The sequence below is a fragment of the Siphateles boraxobius genome, unplaced genomic scaffold (assembly GCF_051911475.1).
Source record: "Siphateles boraxobius isolate OS27281-9 unplaced genomic scaffold, OSU_SipBor_1 20, whole genome shotgun sequence".
NCBI lineage: Eukaryota > Metazoa > Chordata > Actinopteri > Cypriniformes > Leuciscidae > Siphateles > Siphateles boraxobius.
Window position 1 is genome coordinate 8749193 of NW_027508811.1, and position 25283 is coordinate 8774475.

The following is a 25283-nucleotide window of genomic DNA, read 5'->3' on the forward strand; positions in this document are numbered from 1 at the left end:
AATAGTTAGGGAGAATGACAGAAATGTAAAAAAATAAATATGTAAAGTAAATGTAATTAATAATATATTTAGCCAGGCAGGTAAAATTCTCCTGGCAAACAAACTGACAAACAAAGAAGCATGAGTTGTCACTCCACAGGACACGTTTACACTGCTCCAGAGTCCAGTGGTGGCATGCTTTACACCACTCCATCCAACGCTTGCCAATGTACTTGCTGATGTAAGGCCTGCAAGAAGTTGTTTAGACACAAGACACTTTTTTTGTGTCTTGTTTGTATACTCACAATAAAAACAAAGTGTTGTGCTTTTTGCCAAATAAAGAAAAATAAACATGATGTGAGTTTTGCCTTCTCTCTGTCAGTGAAGTCCATTCTGAAACGCGTCCGAAAATGAACTTTAACTCAGCGAATACTCAATCACACAGGCACACATGCATGAAGCTTGATTTCTCTTCTTTTAAATGAAGTAATTTATATAAAAAAAAATATTCTCGGTTTATGTAATCTGTATGAAAAGAGAGAGATGTCAGTCTTTTTCTTTTCAGCTCATTAAGTGCTAATGTACCATGCCCACGGAGAGCGCGCGCTATTCAAACGCAAATCATCTGAGGCAAGCCATGCAAACATGCAACGCCCACATCAGCTGGATAAAACAAATCAAGTTTAATAAGAATCATGTACTTTACCTCTTCTGTAAATAAAAAAAGACTGTTTAAATATGAATTGCGTGTCTGTGTGCGTGTCTGTGCCGTTCATTCTCTCTTGCACCTACATTAGTAAACATGTTATTTTTACATGAACACATCCAAACTATATTGCTAGCCTACTGAGATTAGTAAAAATAGACTGCAATATGTTGAAATAAAATGTCTGTATAAGCAACAAACTGCGAATTAACATTTATATGCTAATATATCATTAACACGATATGTTACAGACTAAATATGAATGTTTACACAAGATTTCGTTGATTAGTTTTGGATGGATTATAAAGTTTTCACTGTAAAAAAAAGACTACTGCCACATCAAATAAGCTTTTGTTCGCCAATTTCTGCTCATTTGTTAAATATATAGTATGGGATGTTTTGTCAAAACATTATTATGTGGCTCATTATGCGGTCATTGTCTTCTCACGTCTGAATCACGTCCACCCGCATATTGCTTTTCAAACAAAAAGTGTCTTACAAAATTTAAATCAATGCATTGTTTTGTGTAAATGATTAGGCAGGAGGATTTTCAGATCATTTTGAAGCAAAAACTCTAGGCGACAACATCCATTAGTCAAAAGTATTATGGACATATTTAGTATGTGTTTTGTGGCCTTTCAGAAAGTTTAAGTTTTAGTTTTTTCAATAACCATGCATAAACAATATTCTCTCAAAAATACAAACATGTACATACATGTTGCTCACATATTATGGTATCCCTGTTTGTGCTAAACAGAGTTTAATGACAACTTTGCCATTAATATGTTTATAAGCAACTGAAAAAAGCACACATGTCAGGGCATGTCAAAACATCTCAAGGACCCCAAAACCACCTTAGACCCCAGAGGGTAAACCTCACAGGCAAGTTTTTGTCCTCTAGGGTTTGGTGAAAGATGAACCTGGGTCTAATTCATTTTCTTTTTGTTGCTTATCTAAAGGTGGGGCTGGATATATCTTGACAGAGCAATATGAAGGAGGCTGTTAAGATGCCCGGATGGTTCAAATGTAATTGCAGTTTTCTCCTTTCTGACTCTCTCTCTCTCTCTCTCTCTCTCTCTCTCTCTCTCTCTCTCTCTCTCTCTCTCTCTCTCTCTCTCTCTCTCTCTCTCTCTCTCTCTCTCTCTCTCTCTCTGTCTCTGTCTCTCTCTGTCTCTCTCTCTGCGGGCTAAAATAATAATGGAGGAATTAACCTGTGGGGTTCAAGGCTATTGGAATCTTACACACAGAAGTTCTGAACAGCCTCTTTAAGTTGTCAAAGTTGAAATAACTGTAGGGGAGACCGAGGGCAACACTAACATTAAATATCTTCCAAGTGTGAAGACACATGCTAAGTACAGTTCTCTGTCTGCCTGAGAACATTATTTGAAGAATATAAGGGATTTCTTTTATTTTTATAAAGGGATTCAAGTATTTGTTCTTCGTCTGGCTAAATTTATGATGCTTTTGAAATTTTTAACTTTAGTCTATTGTAGGTTGTTGGTTAAATGTTGGTATGTTAGCACTATAGCTATTATTATTATTATTAGCATTTAAACTGTTCAATTTAAATAAAATACAACTTTTTCTTTATAAACAACAGAGTTTGAAATGAACACCCGCCAACCCAGTCAGATGCGGGTAAAAATCAACTGTGGCGGGTAACGCTGTCAGATCACTAGCTAATTTGGTGTGTTACTTATTATTTTTACTCACTTTGCTGGGGAAGTTTGTGCAAGCCAAATACTTAACTCATGAGTCATCATGATATATCAAGTACAGTGTATTGCATAGAATCTGCCCATATCTGGCTTACCTTCACTACGCAACAAATAACAGCACGCTTGTTCATTTACATTTATTCATTTAGCTGACGCTTTTATCCAAAGCGACTTACAATTGCTATATTTCAGAGGTCGCACGCCACTGGAGCAACTAGGGGTTAAGTGTCTTGCTCAGGGACACATTGGTTTCTCACAGTGGATTCGAACCCGGGTCTCTCACACCAAAGGTGTGACTTCATTAGATTTAAAATAGATTAAAAAGCATTCGGTTAACAGAAAAGACATTGTTGTTTCCAACATCCTATATTTTTTGATGTTCTTTATACTGTATTGATCTGTCCACCTAAAACAAATTTTTGGTGAAAAGGATGAGGATGAAAGAGGAAGGGAGGAGATGGCTGGATCACAGATTGTGTTTAAATAAGAAATAAATATAAGATGTGACGTAGTAAATTGGTTAATTAATTTATTTTATTTTTTGGCTAGTAGAAGTTCTGAATGGCCGGTAACTTAGGCCCTGTCCACACGGAGATGCGTTTAGCTGTATACGTAAAAAAAAATTATCGGATCAGCGTTTGTCCAGACGGATCAGGCGTTTTGGGAGACTGAAACCGCTATTTTTTGAAACCGGGTCCCAGGGTGGATAAATCTGAAAACGACACCCTTGTGTTTTCGTGTGTACGGCCAATCTGTATATTTTGTGAAACGATGATGTCATCACCCCACATGTCGACTAGTCGGACACGCTAAATCAGTAACAACAACTGCGACTACTTGCTTGAGTTCATGCTTCAGAAGCTACTGAGCCTCTTTTATTTCTTTATTTATTATTTAGGCCTACTTTAATGTAGGCTATTTTTATTTTATTTCTTTATTTTAGGCTATATCTTTATTTATTTATATTTCTTTCTTATGCTATGATGCTTGCATTTTGTCTGATTAAGACATTTCGACGATCAAAAAACGCACCTCTGCCCCCTCATGCTCACCGGTAACACGGCGTTCGCTTGTTGTAGCCATTAAAGAAAAGTTAGTTTCATATTTATGTTTAAATATTATTTTGTTTTTTTCCATTTCATATATGTTGATTATATGAAAAGTGAACAGCGTGAGTAGCCTAATCATAAGATGCGCAATATCGAGACACATCATTTTGACCACTTCATTAAGTTTTGTTTTGTATAAAGCCTTTCTTTAAAGTGAATTTCGTTTTGTATAAATTTTATCTTAATTTTAATCAACGTTTCATCAACCAATTTCCTGGATTTAATAAATAAGTTAAATAATAAATAAATTTAAATAAATATAGCAGACAATAGCCTCAGGACATGGAGGCGCCGACGCGATATAACTTGCATCGCACGTGAACAGGAGCTTGTCTCATAAATGAACAGAAACTCAGAAATATATCTAAGCTTGAAATGTCTACTTTTAAACAAAATAATTCAAAACGAAAAGTAACAGACAACTAATAATCCGTATGAAGTGCGCATTTCTCACAATACTGCGAAGGTGGCGAGTCAGCATCGTCACAGAAAACAATAGTTTATTAATAAACAATTAAAATGTCTCCTTGCTATATTTGACACATTCATAATGATTAGGCTATTTGCCGGTTGTTTGTGGCAAGCTTTATGCTTTAGCATAAACTAATCTTCTAACTAATCGAATATCGTGACTCATCCCTATTTTGTACCAGGCCATTTATGGTTTTTCATATTGTTCAATAAAGTTCTTGGTAAAAAAGAAAAGAAGCTACTGTGCCTAATATTACATACTGTATACATATAGTATAAGTCTTCTTCTCTGTATTTAGTATATCTGTGTCAGAAATACAACGCCTCATACTGGTCTGGCATGTATACTACATCGGTTTGAGTCGGTTTCAGTGGTTTCGTGTGTACGCAGATATTTCTTGAGTCGGCGCCGTGTTTAGCTCTGGCTTCGTGTGGACGTGGCCTTAAAAATGAAGTATCCAAATTGGCCGGTGAGTGAAAAAGTTATTTTCAAACCCTGACAAACAATAATATTAAAATTAAAATATATAATTTCAAGAATAAAGTGGTCGTATTTTTTTTATATTTTTTTTATTTCATAACAGGGGTGTAACACCGGTGTATATATAATTATTTTAATGTGGCACTAAAAAGCTGTTGCTTTTTATGAACCAATAACATATCCAGGAAAGAGGGAGGAAAAAGTAAATGATCGAGACAAAGTAAAGAATGATGCAACCTCTGTCCACCTCTGTGCTTTGCCTGTGTCCGCACTATGTAAGACACTGATAGATTTGCCAGTTCGTCCCATCCTCTCTAAAAAAGAAATAACCTGTTTTAACCCATCTCTCGTGGCATTGATTGATAGGCTATGAGAGCCGGACTTAATAACCTCTATCATACTATCCAACCCCTCTGCTGGTGGCAGGCGCCAGTTTGTTTATGGGTCCTCCAATACGCCATGTGTGTGAAAGCTCTACCCGTGCTAATGGTGTGGGCTGAGGGATTGGACTGTCAGCTGGGAGTGAGGCCTCATTTTTCTACCTGCCTGCCATCCACGTTTCCAACCCCAAAGAACAGCCCCTTTACGCCTTACCCTCTGTCCCCCAATCATCTGTCAGCCTGGACCTCGGCTCCCATGATGCAGCGAAAAAGAGAGATGGGGTGTCAGCTCCGGTTGGCTGTGAGTGACAGCGCTACATGTTCGATCAGCGTGCATGGGGCTGGTTAATCTGGTGATGTAGCCACATCGATTGAGTTTGTCTCGCTTGGTTAGCATATTCACAGTGAAGAGCAAGCAAAGTTCCCTCAGCTTATTTAGGAATGTTCACAAAAAAGCAAACATTCATGACTTCCACAGTAGCATAGGAAAGCTCAAGCGTATGAAATTCATTTTTCGCCTAAACGAGTGCTTACTGTCTTTTTGGCCGAAAGAAACACGGAAAAAGTCAGGTTTGTGAAGTATTCTAGGTTATTAGCTCTTTGTTCATGATATTTAAGTGCTTTTCTTACTTTCAGAGTAAATGCTTTCTCTCTCAGTGATTATCTAAACAATTACACAATGCTAGAGAGGGAAGTTTATTTAATGAATCGAACATAATTACATCCTTTATGAAGTTCTGAGACATAAAAGGCACTTTCTTGAGTGATAGAATCTTATCAATACATACACACATTCTCGAATATCGAGCAAACGATTTTGACGAAGAACACGCCAAATTGGACATGAGGCAATATCTCTGCAATGTTTAAGCGTATTCAGCCCAAACTTGGTACATGTAATCACAAGCATGACCTGAGGCTACATGCAGCATTTCGGCACAGCGCCCCCAACTGGTCAGGAGATATGCAAAAAGGCTATTTTTGCTTATAACTTCTGAACGGTTTGCCCAAAAATCAGTCGCTTTAGATTCGGGCCAGCAAGCAGAGTCAAATTATATCCAATTTTGGATTTTGTATTAAAATGTTGTATTTTATGAAAACATTAGTGTATCGTTACGAAACTCGTTATGGGTTATTGGCACGATACCCTGAAGGAGCCTGAGAAGTTTCGAGCCAGCACCACCTAGTGGTAAAATTAAACATTCACATGCTTAAAAGTTTGGATGTGGTTGACCTTCTGGTCAAATTTTATAATGAAATCTCAAAAAATTGTAATAATGTTCTATTAATGATGAAACTGGTCTTGATAGATTCCTTGGGTCTGAGAACAATGATACCATATTTCAATGAATTTGTTGGCATGATGCCAACTGATTCTAAGGCTGTAGCTCTGCAACGCTTTGGCATTTTGACACCAAAAATGTTGTATCACTGTCACCTCAAACTGACCACACTAGAATAATTTGATATTGGTCAAAAGTGATAAGCAAGTTAATCATTAATTTCTATTTCACATACATGCTGATCTTTTGATAATAAAATGTTTTAAAAAAATCCTGAAAGAAATGCATCACGGTTTCCACAAAATTATTAAGTAGCTGTTATCAGCTGTTTTTAACAGTGATAATAAGAAATCTTTCTTAAGCATCATTCATATTAAAATGATTTCTGAAGGATCACGTGACACTGAAGTATGAGTAATGAAAAGACTGGAGTAATAAAAATTCAGCTTTGTCACCACAGGAATAAATTGCGTTTAAAATATATTAAAATTGAAAATTATAATAATAATATATATAATAATATTTGACAGTACACACACACACACACATAATGCAGAAATGCACACTCAAACACACATCTTTTCTTATAAAAAACAATAGCAACTTTTGAAAGTAAAAGTAATGCCGGGAGAGTTCAAAGACATGATAAGACTGTAGAGGTAATTTGTTCATCATCAGCTCTTTTAACCCTACATCACACACACACACACACACACACACACACACACACACACACACACACACACACACACACACACACACACACACACACACACACACACACACACACACACACACACACACACACACACACACACACACACACACACACACACACACACACAATCACATACACTGAAAAGGTTTGGAGGATGAATAGACATTTTGCTTACCATAAATTCCTGTTGATATGCATGGAAATGCCTGTAATAGAAAAAAAAAAGCAAAAGGTAAGCCATCTCTGAAATTAAATTAATATAAAATCACATAAACTGTGACCCAAACCAATTAAGAATGAGAAAACCCCCTTACAAACTGAAATTAGTCGTTGAATGTACATAATTCAGAGGGGTAGGCAATGAAATAAGCCCAACCTTACATGTTTCAGCCTTGAGATGTCGTCTTTTTCCAATTCCTGTCCCAATTTCAATTTCATTAAATCCAACTCTATGAAAATATATTGCATGGATGGTGTGATTTTGAGAAATTTGACGTTTAGTGAATGTCAAATGTTTCATTAATAGCCTGTGAGAATAACTGCTTAATGTAGGCTTACATCAAAAATTAAATATATATTAATGGATGTCTACAGTATGTTTTGAGTCTTCTGAATTCTGAGTCTGAGTCTTTGACAAAAACAAGTTTTTTCTTAGCTTTTTGCTCAAATGCAAGGCAAGGCAAGTTTATTTATATAGCACATTTCATACACAATGGTAATTCAAAGTGCTTTACATAGAAGAAATTAAAATAATCAAAAGAAATCAGAATAATTAAAACAGTTTAGAATAAAAGATAAAATACAGAAATAATCAAATGAAATCAGAATAATTAAAACATAAAATAAAATACAGTGCAAACAGTCGGACGAACAGTGGCACAGTGCTCATTCAGTAAATGCACAGCTAAACAGATGTTGCTTTTTTTATGAAACATACCCACATTCAAGTGTTGATAAAAAAAAATCCATGAAGCTAGAATAAAACTTTTTGTTTGTTGTTTGTTTGTTTAAAAGCAGAGAATCTGTTCTTTCTTTTGATATATTGCATGTTCAAATATTCATACAACAAAATATTCTTGGAGCAATGAAACTTCTTGGATAAAAAATGCCGGCGCTGGCTGGCAACATTTTTCAAAAACGATGGCGAGGAAAGAGTTAAGGGTCAGTCATATTTCAGGGTGTCAGGACATACATAATAGCTGAAGGAGAGATGGCCTTTGGGAAATGTGCATCCAGAAAATGTGCACAATAATTCAATACTCCTGAAAATTATAATTGATCCACTCATGGCCTTTGCAATATCCTGGATCATTCTGAAGGGTAGATAGGCCTTGGATTAAAGCCACTTGGAGTCTGGGAAATGTTTGGATCTGTTTCGGTGATGGAGCTCTAGACTTTCACAATCTCAGAACGACACACTTTGGCAAGTGTTTACATTTACATTTATTTATTTAGCTGACGCTTTTACCCAAAGCGACTTACAATTGCTATTTATGTCAGAGGTCGCACGCCTGTGGAGCAACTAGGGGTTGAGTGTCTTGCTCAGGGACACATTAGTGGATTCGAACCCGGGTCTCTCACACCAAAGGGATGTGTCTTATCCACTGCGCCATCACCACCACCACATACTGGTGAACATGACGATCCCAAAGTTATGAATTTGGCACCTGATAGACTGAATGAAATATTCAAATACACCTGAATTGGTCAAGATATTTGGACTGTAGGCTACATATCTACATTAAATTTCAAAATCTCATGCACTTTATTTATTGTGTGAAAAGTAGGTTCAAAGACAAACTCAATGTAAAGCAGGATTCAGTTTGCATTAAATGGACAGGTTACCCAAACATGAATATTCTGTCATCATTAACTCAACCTCTTGACTTTTTAAACAAAAGCAAACACTTGAACACTTTTTAAGAAATACTCAAACAGGTTGAGACGCACTAATGTAGGGTCAAGTTCTGAAATCTGGACATATATTAATGTGGGACAATTCATCAAGTCTTGTGTACGTTTCTGGCCCTATATCACAAGCAATGTTAACATACCCATATTCTAGTCAAAATGTTATGTGATGATACCTCTTTGTTGCTCTGAAATTATGGAGTGACAATAAAATGTCCTTGATTACCTGAATTCTTATTAAAAAAAAAACATGAATAAAGTGATGTAAATCAATGCCTTGTTTATTTAGGACTGTTTATTTGTGTCTCTGTATTCGCTGATAAATTATATATCATTTTGTGAACACATGCGCAAGAGTTTTCTACCGTGGAACAAAAAAGACCAGAGCGACTGAGGGAAAAACAGAGCATCTCTGATATTTATGGCCATATTTTTTAAAAGATTAAAAACTCACCATACTGTAATAGGTCTGGCTCTGCGGCACTTTGCACCAGATGTATTACTCAAGAGCAGGTTTAGAGCCGCAACAACCATCATTATTCCATACGACCGCGTTCCACGTGCCCCGTTACACATTCATCATTTTTAGTATATTAATAAACAGTAAAGAGGAGATATTTATTCAAAGCTCTCATTTGTCTCCACAAACCAGCTGAATCTGTGCTTTAGCGTAGCATTTATCACAAAAAAAACAAAGTGTGACCACTGCGTTAATGCAGCATTATGACAAATGCAAATCTCCCTATCTTTTCCGTTTGTTTGAATCTGGATTAGAAGAGGAGTAACTGTTCGAAAATAAAGTGAGGGTTAAAAAGGTGTGAATGCCGGTGCGATCGGCGTTTGTTGCTGTTTAATGACATTCTAAAGGCTGCTAATAAAGCTTTGTTTCAAAAATGTTTGAAGTGCTAAAAGTAGGTATTTTCCATATCAAATAAGCTTTTGTGCTGCAGTGAGAGCTTTGGCACAAAACAGACTTGCAATTGGAATAATGGTTTGCTAACAGAACATTAGAGACAAAACAACAACAGAAAACAATGGCGATATAATTCCAGGTGACAGCTGTACAAATCAAAGGCAGTTGAGCTTTTCAATGAGTAACAGATGAGACTCCTGCCGAGCTGTGTACCTCTGATTATTAACCATAACTTACTGCCGTACGACTGATGATGCGGCATTATGCAGCACCTGATTCCAGAATGTACGAGCTTATTTTATTTGCTGGTTTGGTACTTTCTTTCTGTTTCTGTTTTTTTTTTTTTTCAGAGAGGAGGATCTTTGTTTAGCTGTTTATTATTTTACAGGGTTATGTCAAAATACCGCTTGTCAAGATCAATATTTCAGCTTTCACTAAAGCTTTGACCTTTCCAGGTGTACATCTCGCTTGGGCTCAAATTCCCCATGATGAGCACAGAGGAGGGCCATTTTTAGAGCGCTGCTCGGCTCAACACAATGTAAGCGCACTCGCCTGAGTCCCCGCTGGGTTCAATAAAGATATGCTCACAAAACATATACACACAACAGCATGCTATAACTGGCCAACATACTGGAATGTCATTCTGCTGATATCAGGGCTATTTGATGAGGGCTACTAAAAAACAACAACAACATGAAATCAAAATTTACTTTCTTAATGTATTCCTTGTATAATTTATTTATTCTGAAATGTCCACTAATACCAAAAAAAATCAAGACAGATGGATATAAAATCAAGTCCTATGCTATATTTTTCTCTTTACATATTTAGTTTCATTCAGAACTATGACATTATAATTATTGTATAAGTCTTGTATAAGACTTGTACTTTTATAATTATTATAATTATTGTATAAGTACAAATGTCTACATTCACACATGCATTATTTAATTTTTTTTTTTTGGGGGGGGGGGGGGTAAATTGATTATTATTGCAGCATTATATCTACTGTCCTCTTGTTATAATGTACAAAATTATTCTAAAGGCAAATGTCCTCTCTCGAAAACATTCATACCATATCATCAAAATCAATAAAAAATAAAAATCAAATTAAATACAATCCAATAATTCCCAGTTTGGCCCTTAGCAACAGATACAACCCATTAGATGTTATCCAGCATGTTTGTTTTTACAGCTCACTGGCTCAATAGAGCATGAGTGCCATCAGAAAATTACATATAAGAACATGCACATCTATTGGCTTTACATGACCACACATTGATCGAATACTCAATAAGGATAATATTAAATGGGAGTACAATTTCTAAACCTCTTGCAATTATAGGTAAAGAACAGAAAGTATTGAGTATTGAGAAAGTCACAGTATTGAGTTCTGAGAGCAAAAACACACAGCTGGTATGTCTGACTAATCATAGATGGTGGAGGTGATAATAACAGCTTCATCGTGCAGCAGGATACACAACAGCAGAAGCCCAGAACTCACTATTTGATTTAGCTTTGACACAGTTACGCCACTGCAACCATGACGAGCAACACTTGTTTATATATATATTACTCTGGTGCATTTATATCAAACCGCTGCCTTAATTAACAAGGCTGACATTATTACACCTCTGCAGTGACTTATGGTCCAGTGGCTGGATTATTATTTCTGATCTGTCAGTTCATTAGGACCGAATCAGGCTCAAGGCTCTCTTGCTTTTGCCTACTTATTGTGTTTCGTGTTTTGCTTGCAGTAGCATGTTGGAATTGGTCACAAGGGAAACAATTCCACTGCAATCGCTCTTCTCTAATCAATCATTTCCTCTTGTGTTCCTCTGGTTGTTTATTAAGATTATTATTGTTATTTATAACAGACGCACATTCTTTGCTGGAACTCCCACTAGGTTTAAGAGTAGCTCTTAATTGAATGAATTGCTGTGTGGGTCTGCGTTCATGCGTCAACAGGCCAAATGCAATTTCTGCATTTCTATGCTTGTTATGTCACATTATGGAGTGATACAGTGCCATATAGGTTTACGTGGGTGATCAGAGTAGGGATTTTAAAAATGTACTTCTTTGTTGGGTGAATGAATGACAAGTCAATCTTAAAGAAGTACTGTATAATTAGACTGGTTTAGGGATATGCCTGACTCTGATCAGGGGTGCGTTTCCCAAAGCAAAATATGGTCGCAAGTTCTGTTGTGAACAATACAATTCAACGGAACCCCGCGAACATAGTTGGCTAACTATGTTTTTGGAAAACGCACCCCATACTGGGTTCTTAGCCCTTAATGAATGTTCAGCACAACTCTCAATAGTGTGATTTAGAAAGAAAAAAATGCTGTAAAAAATATTGCTCAGTGTTATTTTATGTTGGGGCGTATTTCAATGAGGCCTTATTATAAAGTGTTACAAAAAAAACCCAACAAAAACCTAGATGAACTCACTAGCTGATCAAACTAACTGACAAGCTGGTAGTTGGATGACAAATCGAACATGTTGACCCATTCCTAAGCAGAATAAATCGCGAATCATGTTTGACGATATTTTTAAAGTTTATTCCAAACCTCTCTAACCCTAGCATGCCTTACTATAATTTTTAAGTGAACCCAAAGACCTTGATTAGCTGGTTCAGGTGTGTTTGATTAGAGATGGAAATAAACTGGTACAGATGAACCACTGATACAACCTTCTAAAAGCTTCCAAAAGTCCCCTTATTTGCACGCACACCTCCAGGTCATCCATCTAATAAAGGAAATATCCACTTTAAGAGGGTGGAATCTCAAAGTAGATCTTAAATCCCTTTATTTAAGTGTATCCACTAAGGAAACAAAGCCATTTGGACAGGACGCACCATGACTTGGACTGGGACACTTGGCATGGCCAACTCTACTGTCATGTGTGCATGTAGGGGCTCTGATTGCTCATAATCACAGATCTGTTCTCACGTCCATCCTCGGGCTGGAGCAGAGCATGTGGGTTGCCATGGAAACACACTGCTAAAAGCAGTGGAGTCGAGGAGGTGACCCATCGGCCACAGTCTTGTCCTCTGTGTTTGTTCAAGGAGCTACTGAGTATAAATCACATTCAACTCATTGGTCACATTCCTAAAGGTAAAAACACTGGCTTTCTTTGACATCTTCAACAAAATTAAGTTAATATGCATAAACAATTCTTAAAAGAGCAATCTGCTACACAAAATTTTACTTTGCATAACCTTTAGCTTTTCCATGCATTCACCCACCCTTGGAATTAAACAGGCAGCTTTTGCCTCTGTGCCTTACATACGTGAACCTGTAAATCCCCCTCTCACTCTCTATATATTTATTTTCTGTTTTAATTATTTTTATTTATTTGGATTATTTTAGCACTTTGAATTGCCATTGTGTATGAAATGTGCTATATAAATAAACTTGCCTTGCCTTTCCGATCCAATATTCCATAACATATATTTTAGATTATTTCTGTGTCCAATAACAGAGGCAAATTTCAATTATTTCTGCTTTTGACACAATAATAACATGATCTGCAAACAATAAAAACATGAATTATTGATCATAAAATAATCATTGCTGTTGTTATTTTAACTCACAAAACAACTTTACATAATTATTGGTGGGCATTTTTCAGTGCCTCTCGGTCGATTACATCAATGTACCAATAGGGGACGACGAGGGATTGTCTTAAAGAGTGAGTCATGTATTATTCTCTCGATCGATTCATTCAAAAACATTGATTCATTCAGGAATAAAGCAACTGACTGGCTGCATCTGAAATCTCACACTTCCCTACGTCCCTAAAAAATATGTGACAAAGAAGTATGTACAACTTCACAGTACTCATAAAAGAGTAGGCAAAAAGTACCCGGTTGACGTACTTCTTCCGGCGAGATTCTAAAGTGCGCATACGATGGACACTTTACCATCCCATGAGGCCACGGGAGAGGATTCGTGAATGGCAGTGAAGCAATGCAGACACTGAAGGTCACATGATAATGACAACATAGCAAGTATGTCCGGATTATTTTCATACTACACATTCATACATAATAAAACATAACTTTTTAGCGCTTGTAAAGTAATTACTTATTCAAAATAAGATCAACAGATCATGCCATTCTGGACGCAGCCACTGTTTTTATGTGTGAATCACAGGATCATTCACTCTACCAATTCATTACAAACACTGATTCATTAAAGCCCCTTTCACACAGCGCGTTGATCCTGGGAAATTGGCGGGAAATTGCCAGAACGCCTTCTGTGTGAACGCAAACATGACCCGCGTAACATTGCCGGGATCAGTCCCGGAACGCGCGCTGTGTGAACAAAAGCCGTAATCAATGCCGTTTCGTAATGATGACCCTGAAGTGAAGTGAAAGCAGGCTAGTGAAACTAGTTTATGATCGAATGAGAGAAAAAAATGCACAAGCGTGGTTTCTCAAGAGAGAAATCGCAGCTCATAAGCAAAACTATAGATGCTGCTGAGACATTACGTCACATCGATGTCACGTGTCTTTACGGGATTTTTATGGGTTGTGTGTGAACGCACTATCTGATTCCGGAAAATCACTAGCAGTGTGAATGAACCAAAATCAAACGAACCTGAGACAAATCCCGGGTCAATTTATCCGTTTATTTTCTGGAATCTCTGTGTGAAAGGGGCTTAAGTAACGCCACTCGGGGATGTGGGAGTAGTTAGTTCTGCTGTGGCTTCGTTTTGGACCCTTTTTTTTGTAGAGCAAAAATAGACAAAGTAACTGGCAATATTTTCATCTTAAATATAAGTTATCCAATATTAAATGATTATTTATTGAACTGTTGTATAAACGATGCTTGCAACATTATGTATTTGCAATTTCTGCATCGAGTTTTCCACACACTTGGTCTGTCTGCCACTGCTATACAGTACCATATATAATTAGTTCAATAAATAAAATGTAGAGTTTGCATAATTATTTTAATACATAAAGAATTTGTATGGTCATTCCAATATAATCCAATATTCCATAACACATGCAGGTCCAGCTAGTGATGCTGATAGACACCGTCATGGTTCATGAGAATGACAGACAGACTCAGGGGAACATCAGAGAAACACTAGAGAACAAAGGCCAGTAACTGACAGAGCCACTGGTGCAATGATCTTAATTAACATTCAATCACCACTTTTATGGCTGACCAACTGCTGCTCCTTCAAGCAGTCTAACAGAAGAGTTCGATATCCTCTCAACAACTACAAGTGCTAGACTGAAAATGAGGAGTGAACTGACCAGTCTATCCAATAATCGAAATGCACAACACAAATATATTGTACTTTATGCAATTGTAATATGCAATTTTTGGTAACACTTTACAATAAGGTCCAATTTGTTAACATTAGTAAACTTCATGAGTTCTGAACTAACTAACAATGAAAAATACATCTAAAGCATTTATTAACCTCAGCTAATGTTGATTTCAACATTTACTAATACCTTATTAAAATCAAAAGTTGTATCTATTTTTAATGGTCCTGAGCTAACATGAACTAACAATAAACAATTACATTTTAATTAACTATCTTTCACAACAAATTATTAAATACTGTAAGAAATTAATTGTTCCTTGTTAATGCTATAATTAATAGGGCTGGGTAAAAAATCGGGTCGATTCGATATCGATATAGATTCTTAAATACCAAGAATCGATTAGACTAGTCATCCTGTTTTCAGTTGATTAATGAATAGAACATTGTAGCGCGCATCCCATCCAATAAATCGCAATAATCTTTGTGTTTTGTAACTATCGATTTGAAACAAAGTCTCAGATTTCAAACTACACTGTGATTTCAAATAGCGTGATTTCAAATGAGATCGAAACTTATCTTATACAACTTATCGAAATCCGTATTATGTTACATGTAATCATTCAAACAGTGTTTGAATCATGGAAAGACGTCAGTAAAACAGCTTGTAAACAATGTCATGTAACGTCACATTTACCTCAGAAAAAACATATCCAGTGACCATCAACTCGTTAGTCAGCTAGAAAAATTAACTCTAGAGAGGAGCGTTTTGCTACATATATGCACCATATAACATATTCATTATAATTTTTTATGTTCTTCAATATTTAATGCATGTTTGAATAATTCTGGTAATTTTTTATGACAGCCACCATTGAAATGTTTTATTCTTCATATAAGTTTATTATAATACAAATAAATAAAAGTGTGACTCCCATAGTTTACAGCATTAGTTAAGAGATTTCTTTTCCTTGAGAATTTGCCATGTATTGTAGCCTACCTACCTGATATCCAAAATAATCAATATTGAATCAAAATCGAATTGTGAAATTTGTGTCAATACCCAGCCCTAATAATTAATATATTAAACAATGTTAACTAATGAGACCTTATTGTAATTTTTTTTGCAATTTGCATTATAAATGGATCAAATGAAATGATAGAATAAATACTAATAGAATAAATAAATGCATAAATGTAAATAAAACAAAATAGTAGCAGATAAAAGACAGTAAACAATATGATGTAAATCTTAACAAATCTCCCTTTAACCTTTTAGCAAAGGCAAAAAAAAAGGGCAGAGAGAAATGGTATTCCACTTAAACTACAACAGAAAATATAAATCTCTCTAGCTCGCCAGTAATGCACGAGAATAAACATCTCGAGTGAGACGTTTCAACAGAAAACAATAAGAGAAGAGAAGGAACAAAGAGAGAGTAAGCAGCTCTCGCAAGCGCATCGACATGTCACTTTAATTCTGTCCACGGCCTGAATTTTACAGTTCAAGCTCCAGTGTGTTGTCAGCACCGGCCCCCTTTAAAAAATGTATCATACTGATTGCATTGTTTGTGGCGGCAGAAGAAGGCTGCTCTGCCCAGCTCTCCAGCATGTTTATCAGCAGGGCCCTGGAGACAACGCTTCACCCTGACAGGCAGAATAATAGAAGCCATTCCCCTCTATCTGCCGCACAATCTCCCTCTCATTACAAAACGTCCAGATCAATTCTTTAAAGCCCTGAACTTTACATTGATTAAGATCTTTACTCTGACACGTAGCTAATGGTCTTATTAAATGTTTTATTGTATTTATCATGAGAGCTATGACATTATAAATTGAGGATGGCATACGAATCAGGGGTTTAAAAGGGGAACAGTTAAAATGAGAATAGAGATGAAAAGAATGGCGTGAGAAATGACTATATGAATATATGCGTTTCTGCACGTATAGCAGCTACTGTAGTATATAACTGCAGATTATACTCAAAAACTATAATGCCTCAGTCTGAATTAGATGTTTAGTTAAGATGTATAGTTTTGACATAAAATCATATTATAATGTAAACTAGGAGAGTCAAAATACAGGTATTTTATATCAAATCGATATAAGAATGAGAGGTTTGTGACTATTAGTGTAAACATAGTTAGTTTGTCTTATTTAAATATCAAGATTCAGTAAAAAAAAAAAAAAGCAAAAAGTAATGCAATTCCAGTTATGCAATTTCTGCAAATAATTAAAAAAAGAGTTGACATCATACAAACGCTTTCAATTCCACATCCCTGAAGAATTATTGGAAGATGAACAGTGAAGCTTACAGTAATTGCACATTTCAGAAAAAGGAACCATCATTAAATCGGCAGTAATTTTTTTGAAGATGTAACCCTATTTTAAGCATTAAATAAGAATGAAAGGCCTCTTTTCAACTGATTAGGGCCCATTTCATCTATACATCGACATTCCCTGCATATATTATCATGCAGAGGACAAGAGGCCATCCTTTCTATGTATCTTGTCGTGGGTTTCTCTCTTGTGCTCTCCTCGCAGTGTAAAACAGCTAATTAAACATTTTCTCCTTTCAAGACATCCTTCAGGAGTTCAAAAGCCACATATCAAAGGACGGTTCAAAGAAAATCAAGTCAAAAAAAGAGTCAAAAAAGAGTCAAAAAAAGCAAAAGGTGCCAAAATGTTCTGCATTTTAAGGAGAAAAAAAGAGGTGACTTGGCTGCCAGTTAGAGCAGTTTCACTAAGAGAGATGTGAATGTCCGACAAATAAAGGAGGAATGCTATTTCTATTAGTAAAATATTCACTTTTCTATCAGCACAGACATATTATGAGTGCTGTAAAAATGAGCTTTTCAGTCTGTGGGTTTGTCCTAATGATTTTAAATTATGAAACGACTTGAGGACCGACACGGAGGTGGCTGAACCTCTCCTAACATTACCTACCTTCATTTGAAGCTGCTCTATAATTGATTCTTGCGGTTCCTAGCATTTTAAAAGCATACTAATGACTAAAAAAAAAAAACAGTTGTCCTTTACTAATGGAGGGAGCCGTGAAATTAAAAAGGGTGACATTTTTCTCTCTCCTTTTTCAACCTTTCACATTGACTATTCATTTTTAACCAATCTGAGCATCTGATTATAACATGAGGTGGAAAAAAAATACATGTAGATCTATATTCCCAATATCCAAATGTCTGGTTAATTACACTAAGACAGGAGGGGGCATTTCATTACAACTAATCTATAGTCCAGACTAGAATATAATATACTAGAACAGATGATGTTTGCTCCGGCGGGTGTAAGACGGCAGCGGGGACTGTGGGAGGTTAGTGGGGTGCTGGGAAATCAGGAACAGGACACTTGCATAAAGGTCACTGGTATTGTGGCGCTCAGGGAGAAATGGCTGGACGGCATCTGGTGTGTATTTTTAGACGAACATCCACTGCTAAAGGAGGACACCGGATTGCTGTCATCGGGGAGCGTAACTCAGGTGCAGAGTCTAAATGTGCCAGCTCTATCTCTGTGTTGCATGCTGGGAAAGTGTGTGAGTAATATTAAGAGTTTTATTGAATTAATGAAAACAAAAAAAAATTAACTGTTTTATCTATGTTTTTTACTCAATATTTTATTTATTACTCCACCACCTACTAGACAAACTAACACTGAAAAGTAGAACAACAGAGCAAACAGTGAGTTGTTTGCTACCTAAGCATGTTTATTGATATGTGTCTGTGGTCGAGAACCATCTACTCAGCCTTCAGCTGTAGGAGACCATTAAATATCCAGGAGATGACATTAGCTATTCTGTCTCTGACTTTCCAGCCCAAAAATTCACAGATTCTGCTCTTATAATTCCACATCTAATTAATGAGTCTGCAGTGTGGAGATGTTTTAATATCAGATTTCACTCTGACTCAAAATGTTCTAGAGGGTATTCATTAGACGGGGTTCCTTGCACTTATAGAGTTATAAAGACCACTTTAATTGATCTTTAAAATCCAGAAAAAGTGCTTCGAATTCTGGCTTAGGAGTTGCTGTGAATGGTGAGAAATGTACCATATCAGCACATATGCATGCACAACAGTTAACTACGGTGCATTTGTATTCTGTTTCTCACTGTGACCCCAAGACTGTGGTACATATACTTCCCCAAAATGGATTCATTCTATGAATGCTTTCAACAAATATGTGACTTTACAGCTTTATTTCACAAGCCTAATGGACAGGAAATTATGAGCATTATTGTTCTAATGTGTTTTTTGTTTTTTGTTTTTTTTACTTAGATAAGGTTAATGGCATCCAGAATTCAGAATGTGTCAATGTAATTCAAATAAAATGGAATCAAAACAACATGCAATGTTATAATTGATAAGTATCAATACTAACAAATATTGATACATATATACCCACATATTTGAATATAAGAATAATATTGAGAAGTAATACTGTACAAATGAGCAATCGGAAATGGCAAAAACTTAATAATGCTACTGAAAATCACTATATGTGTCTACAGATAAGAACACACACTGGAACTTTGTTGTCCAGTATAGCTCTTACCAAGTTGAAAGGAACTTTAAAAAAAAATAAAAAAATAACTGTGTGTACAATACACAATACTGGTAGTTCACTTCAAAGCAGCATCTTTACCTCTGAACAAACAAGCTTTTTTCCAACATGTCAGCCCACCCTGACCGAAAGAGCCTTTGGGAGTGCGGTGTGTTTGAACAGAAGTGCAGCATACACAGTCTGTGGGAAGATCCAGGGTTGTGGTTGGCCCAATCCCGCTATGTAAGCACATAAATCTGCTTGTGCCCTGGAGGTGGGAACCGGCAGCACTAATTGACTGTAGAAAGATTAGGGGTCAGGGCCCCAGTAATATTAGCATTAATAAACTTGATCCCTCAAATGAAAGCATTCAGCCGAGGGGGTAGTTAGGTCCCTTTCTGCAACACTGTGACCCGGTCAGACTACTTTTAGATCTCTTAAAACAAATGCATATGTGTAGAGGCCTGTGTGTTAGATGCTAAACAGAATTAATGACAAAAAATGTTGTCTTAATTTTTTGTTTTAATAAACACAAAAAGACAAAAAAATTGCATTATGACAATAATTAGCTAATTAAAACATACATAGGTTTGAGGTATGTAATATATATATAGAGAGAGAGGGTTAGGCTTAGGGTTTGTTGCATGTAATTATGCATAATTTATAATTCAGTTTCTACTTTAATAACTGCATGCATGCTAAAAAAAGTGTCAAATAAATGTTGTTCTTTTGAAAAAAAAAATCATCAAAGAATCCTAAAAAAAGTGTCACACAAATATAAAGTAGCACAACTGTTTGTTAATAAGAAATATTTCTTGAGCAGCAAATCAGCATAATAGAATGATTTCTGAAGGATCATGTGACACTGAAGACTGGAGTAATGATGCTGAAATTCAGCTTTGAAATCACAGGAATAAATTACATTATAAAATGTATTAAAATAGAAAACAGTTATTTCAATTTATAATATTACGTCTTAAATTTAAAAAAATGTTTTTACTCTATTTTTGATCAAATAAATGCATCCTTGGTGAGCATAAGAGACTTATTTTTAAAAACAAAAATTGTAGCAACCCCAAACCTTTGACCGGTAGTGTAAAACTTGTGCAAAAATAAGATGAATTAAGATCAAAAAGATGAACAAAAGTAATATGGTAAGAATATGAATGTTTTAAATAATGGTCAAAATTATGCACATGCAATATTTGGGTTAAATTTGCAGTTTTTCATCAACTAAAATTAGATGAGTAAAACTGACAACAAAAAAAATCAATGTATATGGCACGACAAAATAGACTAAATTGAAAGGACATATTTATCTAAAGACAAAATTATGACCAAAAATAAAAACTAAGAGGAAAAAAAATTGAACACATTATTTGTACCTGATTGTCAATATCAGGTCTTGTGATATGATCTGAGACTGTAGAGAAAGGTAGAGTACTATGACCTCAGCTCAAAGAAGTCGTATCAAATATCTAAATCAGTCTTCGTCTGGGTGTTCAAACCATCTCACAACAAAGCATCATCAATAGAAAGGTCCTTGGCCAGAGGACGAGGCATAAATGAACAGGACACACATTAGCCCAGCCATGTGGGCAGCCATAGGGCACCTCTACAGATGAAGTGGTGCCACTTTGATCCCAAAGCCCACTGCTGCCAGGCCCAGAAGAGCCAGATTAGGCAGCCAAAGCGACACAAAGCACGACAGCTCACTTTGTTCGGCCTGGCTCAGTAAAATGACAGAGAATGCCATGGTGCCCCAAAAAAGTATCCTCTGAAGTTTCCACTTCTTTTGAGGCAACCTCAGCGTTGTAAAAGGGGGAGATCAAAGGGTAGCACAAGTCACTGATAACTATAGTATACTGTATAATGACCCGCTTTGAGAGCGACACTTTTGTTGCTACAGCGCATGGATGTCGAGACCCTTCCCTATTAGTCATGCTGATGCCTCATTTTCATACGACCTTTATTTGATTACTTTCTTTATTTTTCTCCAAGACATTAATGATGAAAGAACGATTCTATAGAAAAATCTTACAAGCCAAAAGGTTGCTCATTTGGAGTGATTGCTAAGTGATTACCCTGAACTTTCCATGCAAAATTAGGTTGTATCTGTGGACTACTATGGAAAAACTTTGAGAAATGCAATTAATTCGTCTGTCAATCACTGAAAAGGAAAGTGGAAAATACTATGTTCGTTCACAAGGAAAGGTACGTCTAACCCTGTGATTGAGACGATTCTAACAGAGGAGACCTCTCCCACAAGTCTCTAAATCTTGAGAAGCAACACCTGCCACAGAAAGATCAAAGCTGTTTTCACAGTCTGACTTTGCCCCTTTGACAGTATTATTTTGTGACAAGCTGTGAACGGGAATAAATGTGTGAGAACCATGAACTCTACCTCTCTTCCACTCTACCTCCTTCTGCACGGTGCACACAACATAATCGCCATTATGGAAGACTTTTTCTAGCAAAAATCTCAATGCCTAAATTCTAAACTTAATGATAATAATAATAATAATGTGCAAAATGTTCAATTTAAATATTTGAATATAATTCAATTTCCTTAATTCAAGCATAAACTGTAACAAAAAAAACAAAACATATCAGTTGTTTTATAGGATCACTGTTATAATCAATCCAGTACAGCACTAATATAATTACAAATTTAACTGTTCAAATTATGAATCCAAAGATCAAACAGATAAACCACATGCAAATGATATGCTATGTTAGGTATGTCAATCTGGACAGATGTACAGAGCTTTACAGTGGAAGAGGCACATGGGAAGAAGATTAATGAATCAGCGAAACATGTCATACTTATACAGTGGTAAGACAAACTTATAAGGGAGCGTCTATTTGCACTAAGCGTAAATAGCAACTATTCTACTAACATTTTCATTCTAAGTGAAAATAGCATATTTTCTTAGCAATAGATGCTATTTATACCATGTGGAAAATAGCGATAGATTCTATTTACACTGTAAAATTAGCAGTATTTTCTAAGTGTAAATAGTAGTTATGCTGTATATAGTAGTTAGATATATTAGAAGATACTATTTGCACCTCAGTGTTGTTATACAATAAACTATATGCAATAATAACAGCGTGTAAAGTATTATATTTATTAAAATTGTTAAATTTATGCTGCCTTATTGGGACAGTAAATATGTGGGGAAAGGGAGTGGAGCGAGTTCGACAAAAGGCGGATTCAAACTCGAGTCACAACTTTCTTTCATGAGCCTTACCACTACACTACTGCTACTGTTTGCAATCCAGCGTCTTTCGTAATTTTGTCTGGACTCTGGCCCAACCAGATGTCAGTGGGTGGAGTTAGTGTAAATAGCCTCTGCCAACAAGGCGGGCTATTTGTAAATAGACACTCCAAACTTATAATGCATAGCATACAGCAATTTATAGTACAAATAAGTTTTTTGAGGAATTGAGGAAAAACAGAGAGCAACAATTAACATTAAGGAATCACTTAAAAGCATATTCAGTAGCATATTCAAACAAACTGGGAGGAAAAAACTTGACATTTTACGGGCTTTCGCACCGGATAGTTCTAGGAACCAACCACCAGGATGGTTCCCTGAGAACTAATGGTTCCCCTAGGAACGTTTTCTGGTTGCATTCGCACCGCCAGTAGGAACTCTGAAGTGACATAAGCCGCGCTTGTTGTTGTGACTTTTATTTTGACGACGCTGAGAACGCCAGCCACAGCCTAAGCAAACAAACAGTGCTCGCATTCTCTATGTTCATTAGTTTGCGATTCGTCTAACAGTCCTGTCTAATACATTATTAGATAGAACTGTTATACATAGAAAGACAGTATATGAAATGTTATTAGCGTGCAGGTTTCGAGTGCTTTCGGCCAATCAGCAAATCACACGTCATGGATAGTTCCTATAGTGCGGGTTTAGACCTTACTCTGAAGTACGAGCTAAATTAGTTCCTCCAAAATCGTTCCTAGTTCTTGTGGTAAGAATCTGGGCACTTTCGCCAATTGTTCTAGGAACTATGAAAAAGTTCCTCCGGTGCGAAAGCTCCTTTTGCGAATGTTCATTAGTTAGGGTTTGAGCCACTTGTTGTTTTCAACAAAAATTTATCAGTGAACAAATCTTTGGGGTGAACTGATCAAAAGATTTGACTCACTGAGATCAAATCAAAAATCCATCCTTATGCATTGTTTGACATGACTGATGTAGCGTGTAATTTGCTCATGACTGATCAACTTTCATCAGCTTGAGCTTTTGATTCATAAATTGAACAGGCAGCTTAAACTTTTAATTCACAATTTGAGTCATTCATTTGATTAATCATTTGAGATGTCAGTCTAGGCAATTGATTTTTCAATATAACATTGTTAAACTTTTAATTATGGCAGTGCTGTACTAGATGATTATAAAAAAAAATCTAACAAAATGTGTATTTCATTTCCTTGCTGTTACAGTTTATGCTACCCCATTATGAGGGAATAAAACTACAGTTCAGTATTTGATTTATCACCTCCATTTTGTCAGGAAAAAACATCTATATTTCATTTATCTTCTGTATATAACAAAGAAATAAAAGTGGATCTACATTCAAAAACTATTGATCAACTAGTATTTTGTTCTAATGTGAACAAGTAATAATAAAAATGAGGAGGGGGAGGGGTGCTGGGGGGAATCAGAGGAGAGAGAAAAGAAGGAGGGGTTTCTCCAGTACAAATCCAATGCTGTGCCGACAGGCCCCTGGCAGTGGTCATCATTAAAGTGCTTAATAGACCGTGGCAGGTCCACAACAGCTGACAGCCGACGGGTCCAGCGCTGAGTTTCCAGGGAGTGAGGGTCACCTTCAGGGGAGGAAGTGCTTTATCAGACCGCAAGGCCAGCCGGGCATCACGCGCTCCTTCACCCTGCCCAGGTGCTCGGGATGGATATCCACCGGCATTCAGGTGGAACCGCAGAGCCCCACCTCCACACCATCCAAAATAGCCAAAAACATTAGGCAGTGAAGTAATGCAATTTCCCTGCAAAAATGCTTGAACTTGCCAAGTTTTAAAACTTTCAAAGGACTCCAAAAGAATTCTATGTTTCTTTCATATTTTCTTTCTTTCATTTGCTCTCCAGATGGAAAGTAGCTTGCCTCTTGAGGAAGCATTGATTGGAAATGAGGTACCATACGGACTGTAGCTGATATTTTTAGAAGGCTGAAAATAAGTTACTGTATTTAACTTACAAACATATTTAAAGGTCAATGAAGCAAATCATTTTGCAATGGTCATAATCATATATTACTGACTGAACCTGAAACGTGGTGCGTTCAGGCCACTTCAGCAGCCATCACTGTGTGTGAAGTATCCGTTTTCATTGTGAATTGTGTGAATTAAATGCCTTGTAGCGATGTGAGAGACAGGTATTCCATAACGGCTCAGAAACCAGCGCTCTACTGCCAAAACAAATGTTGCTTCGGATGACTTTTGCCTGAAGCACAGATTAAGCCTTTGTCAACATCTGTGAAATATCCATGAGCATTAAATTTCAATGAATGAAGACGAATAAAAACAGTAGCTTCAGGAAGTGTGAACTCTGCCTTCACTGCCTGAATCTTACGACAACACTGACTGTCTTATAGCTGGTTATTAAGCATATGCCCCACGGAGAAATATTATATTAGTGCTGGGCAACGATTAATCTTGATTAATCGCATCCAAAATAAAATTTTGTGTTTACATAATATATGTTTGTGTGCTGTGTATAATTATTTTGTATATATTAATAAGCACACAT

General features: G+C 36.4%; 1 protein-coding gene across 2 annotated transcripts in view; it reads right to left on the reverse strand.

The window, feature by feature from the left end:
- macrod2 (mono-ADP ribosylhydrolase 2) overlaps positions 1 to 25283 on the reverse strand; it is a 631164-nt gene that overhangs the window by 155829 nt on the left and 450052 nt on the right. For both annotated transcript variants that reach the window (XM_077236611.1, XM_077236612.1), the window contains exon 7: positions 7021 to 7051. In XM_077236611.1, the coding sequence (XP_077092726.1) occupies positions 7021 to 7051 (31 nt within the window). The remainder of the gene's footprint in view (positions 1 to 7020; positions 7052 to 25283) is intronic.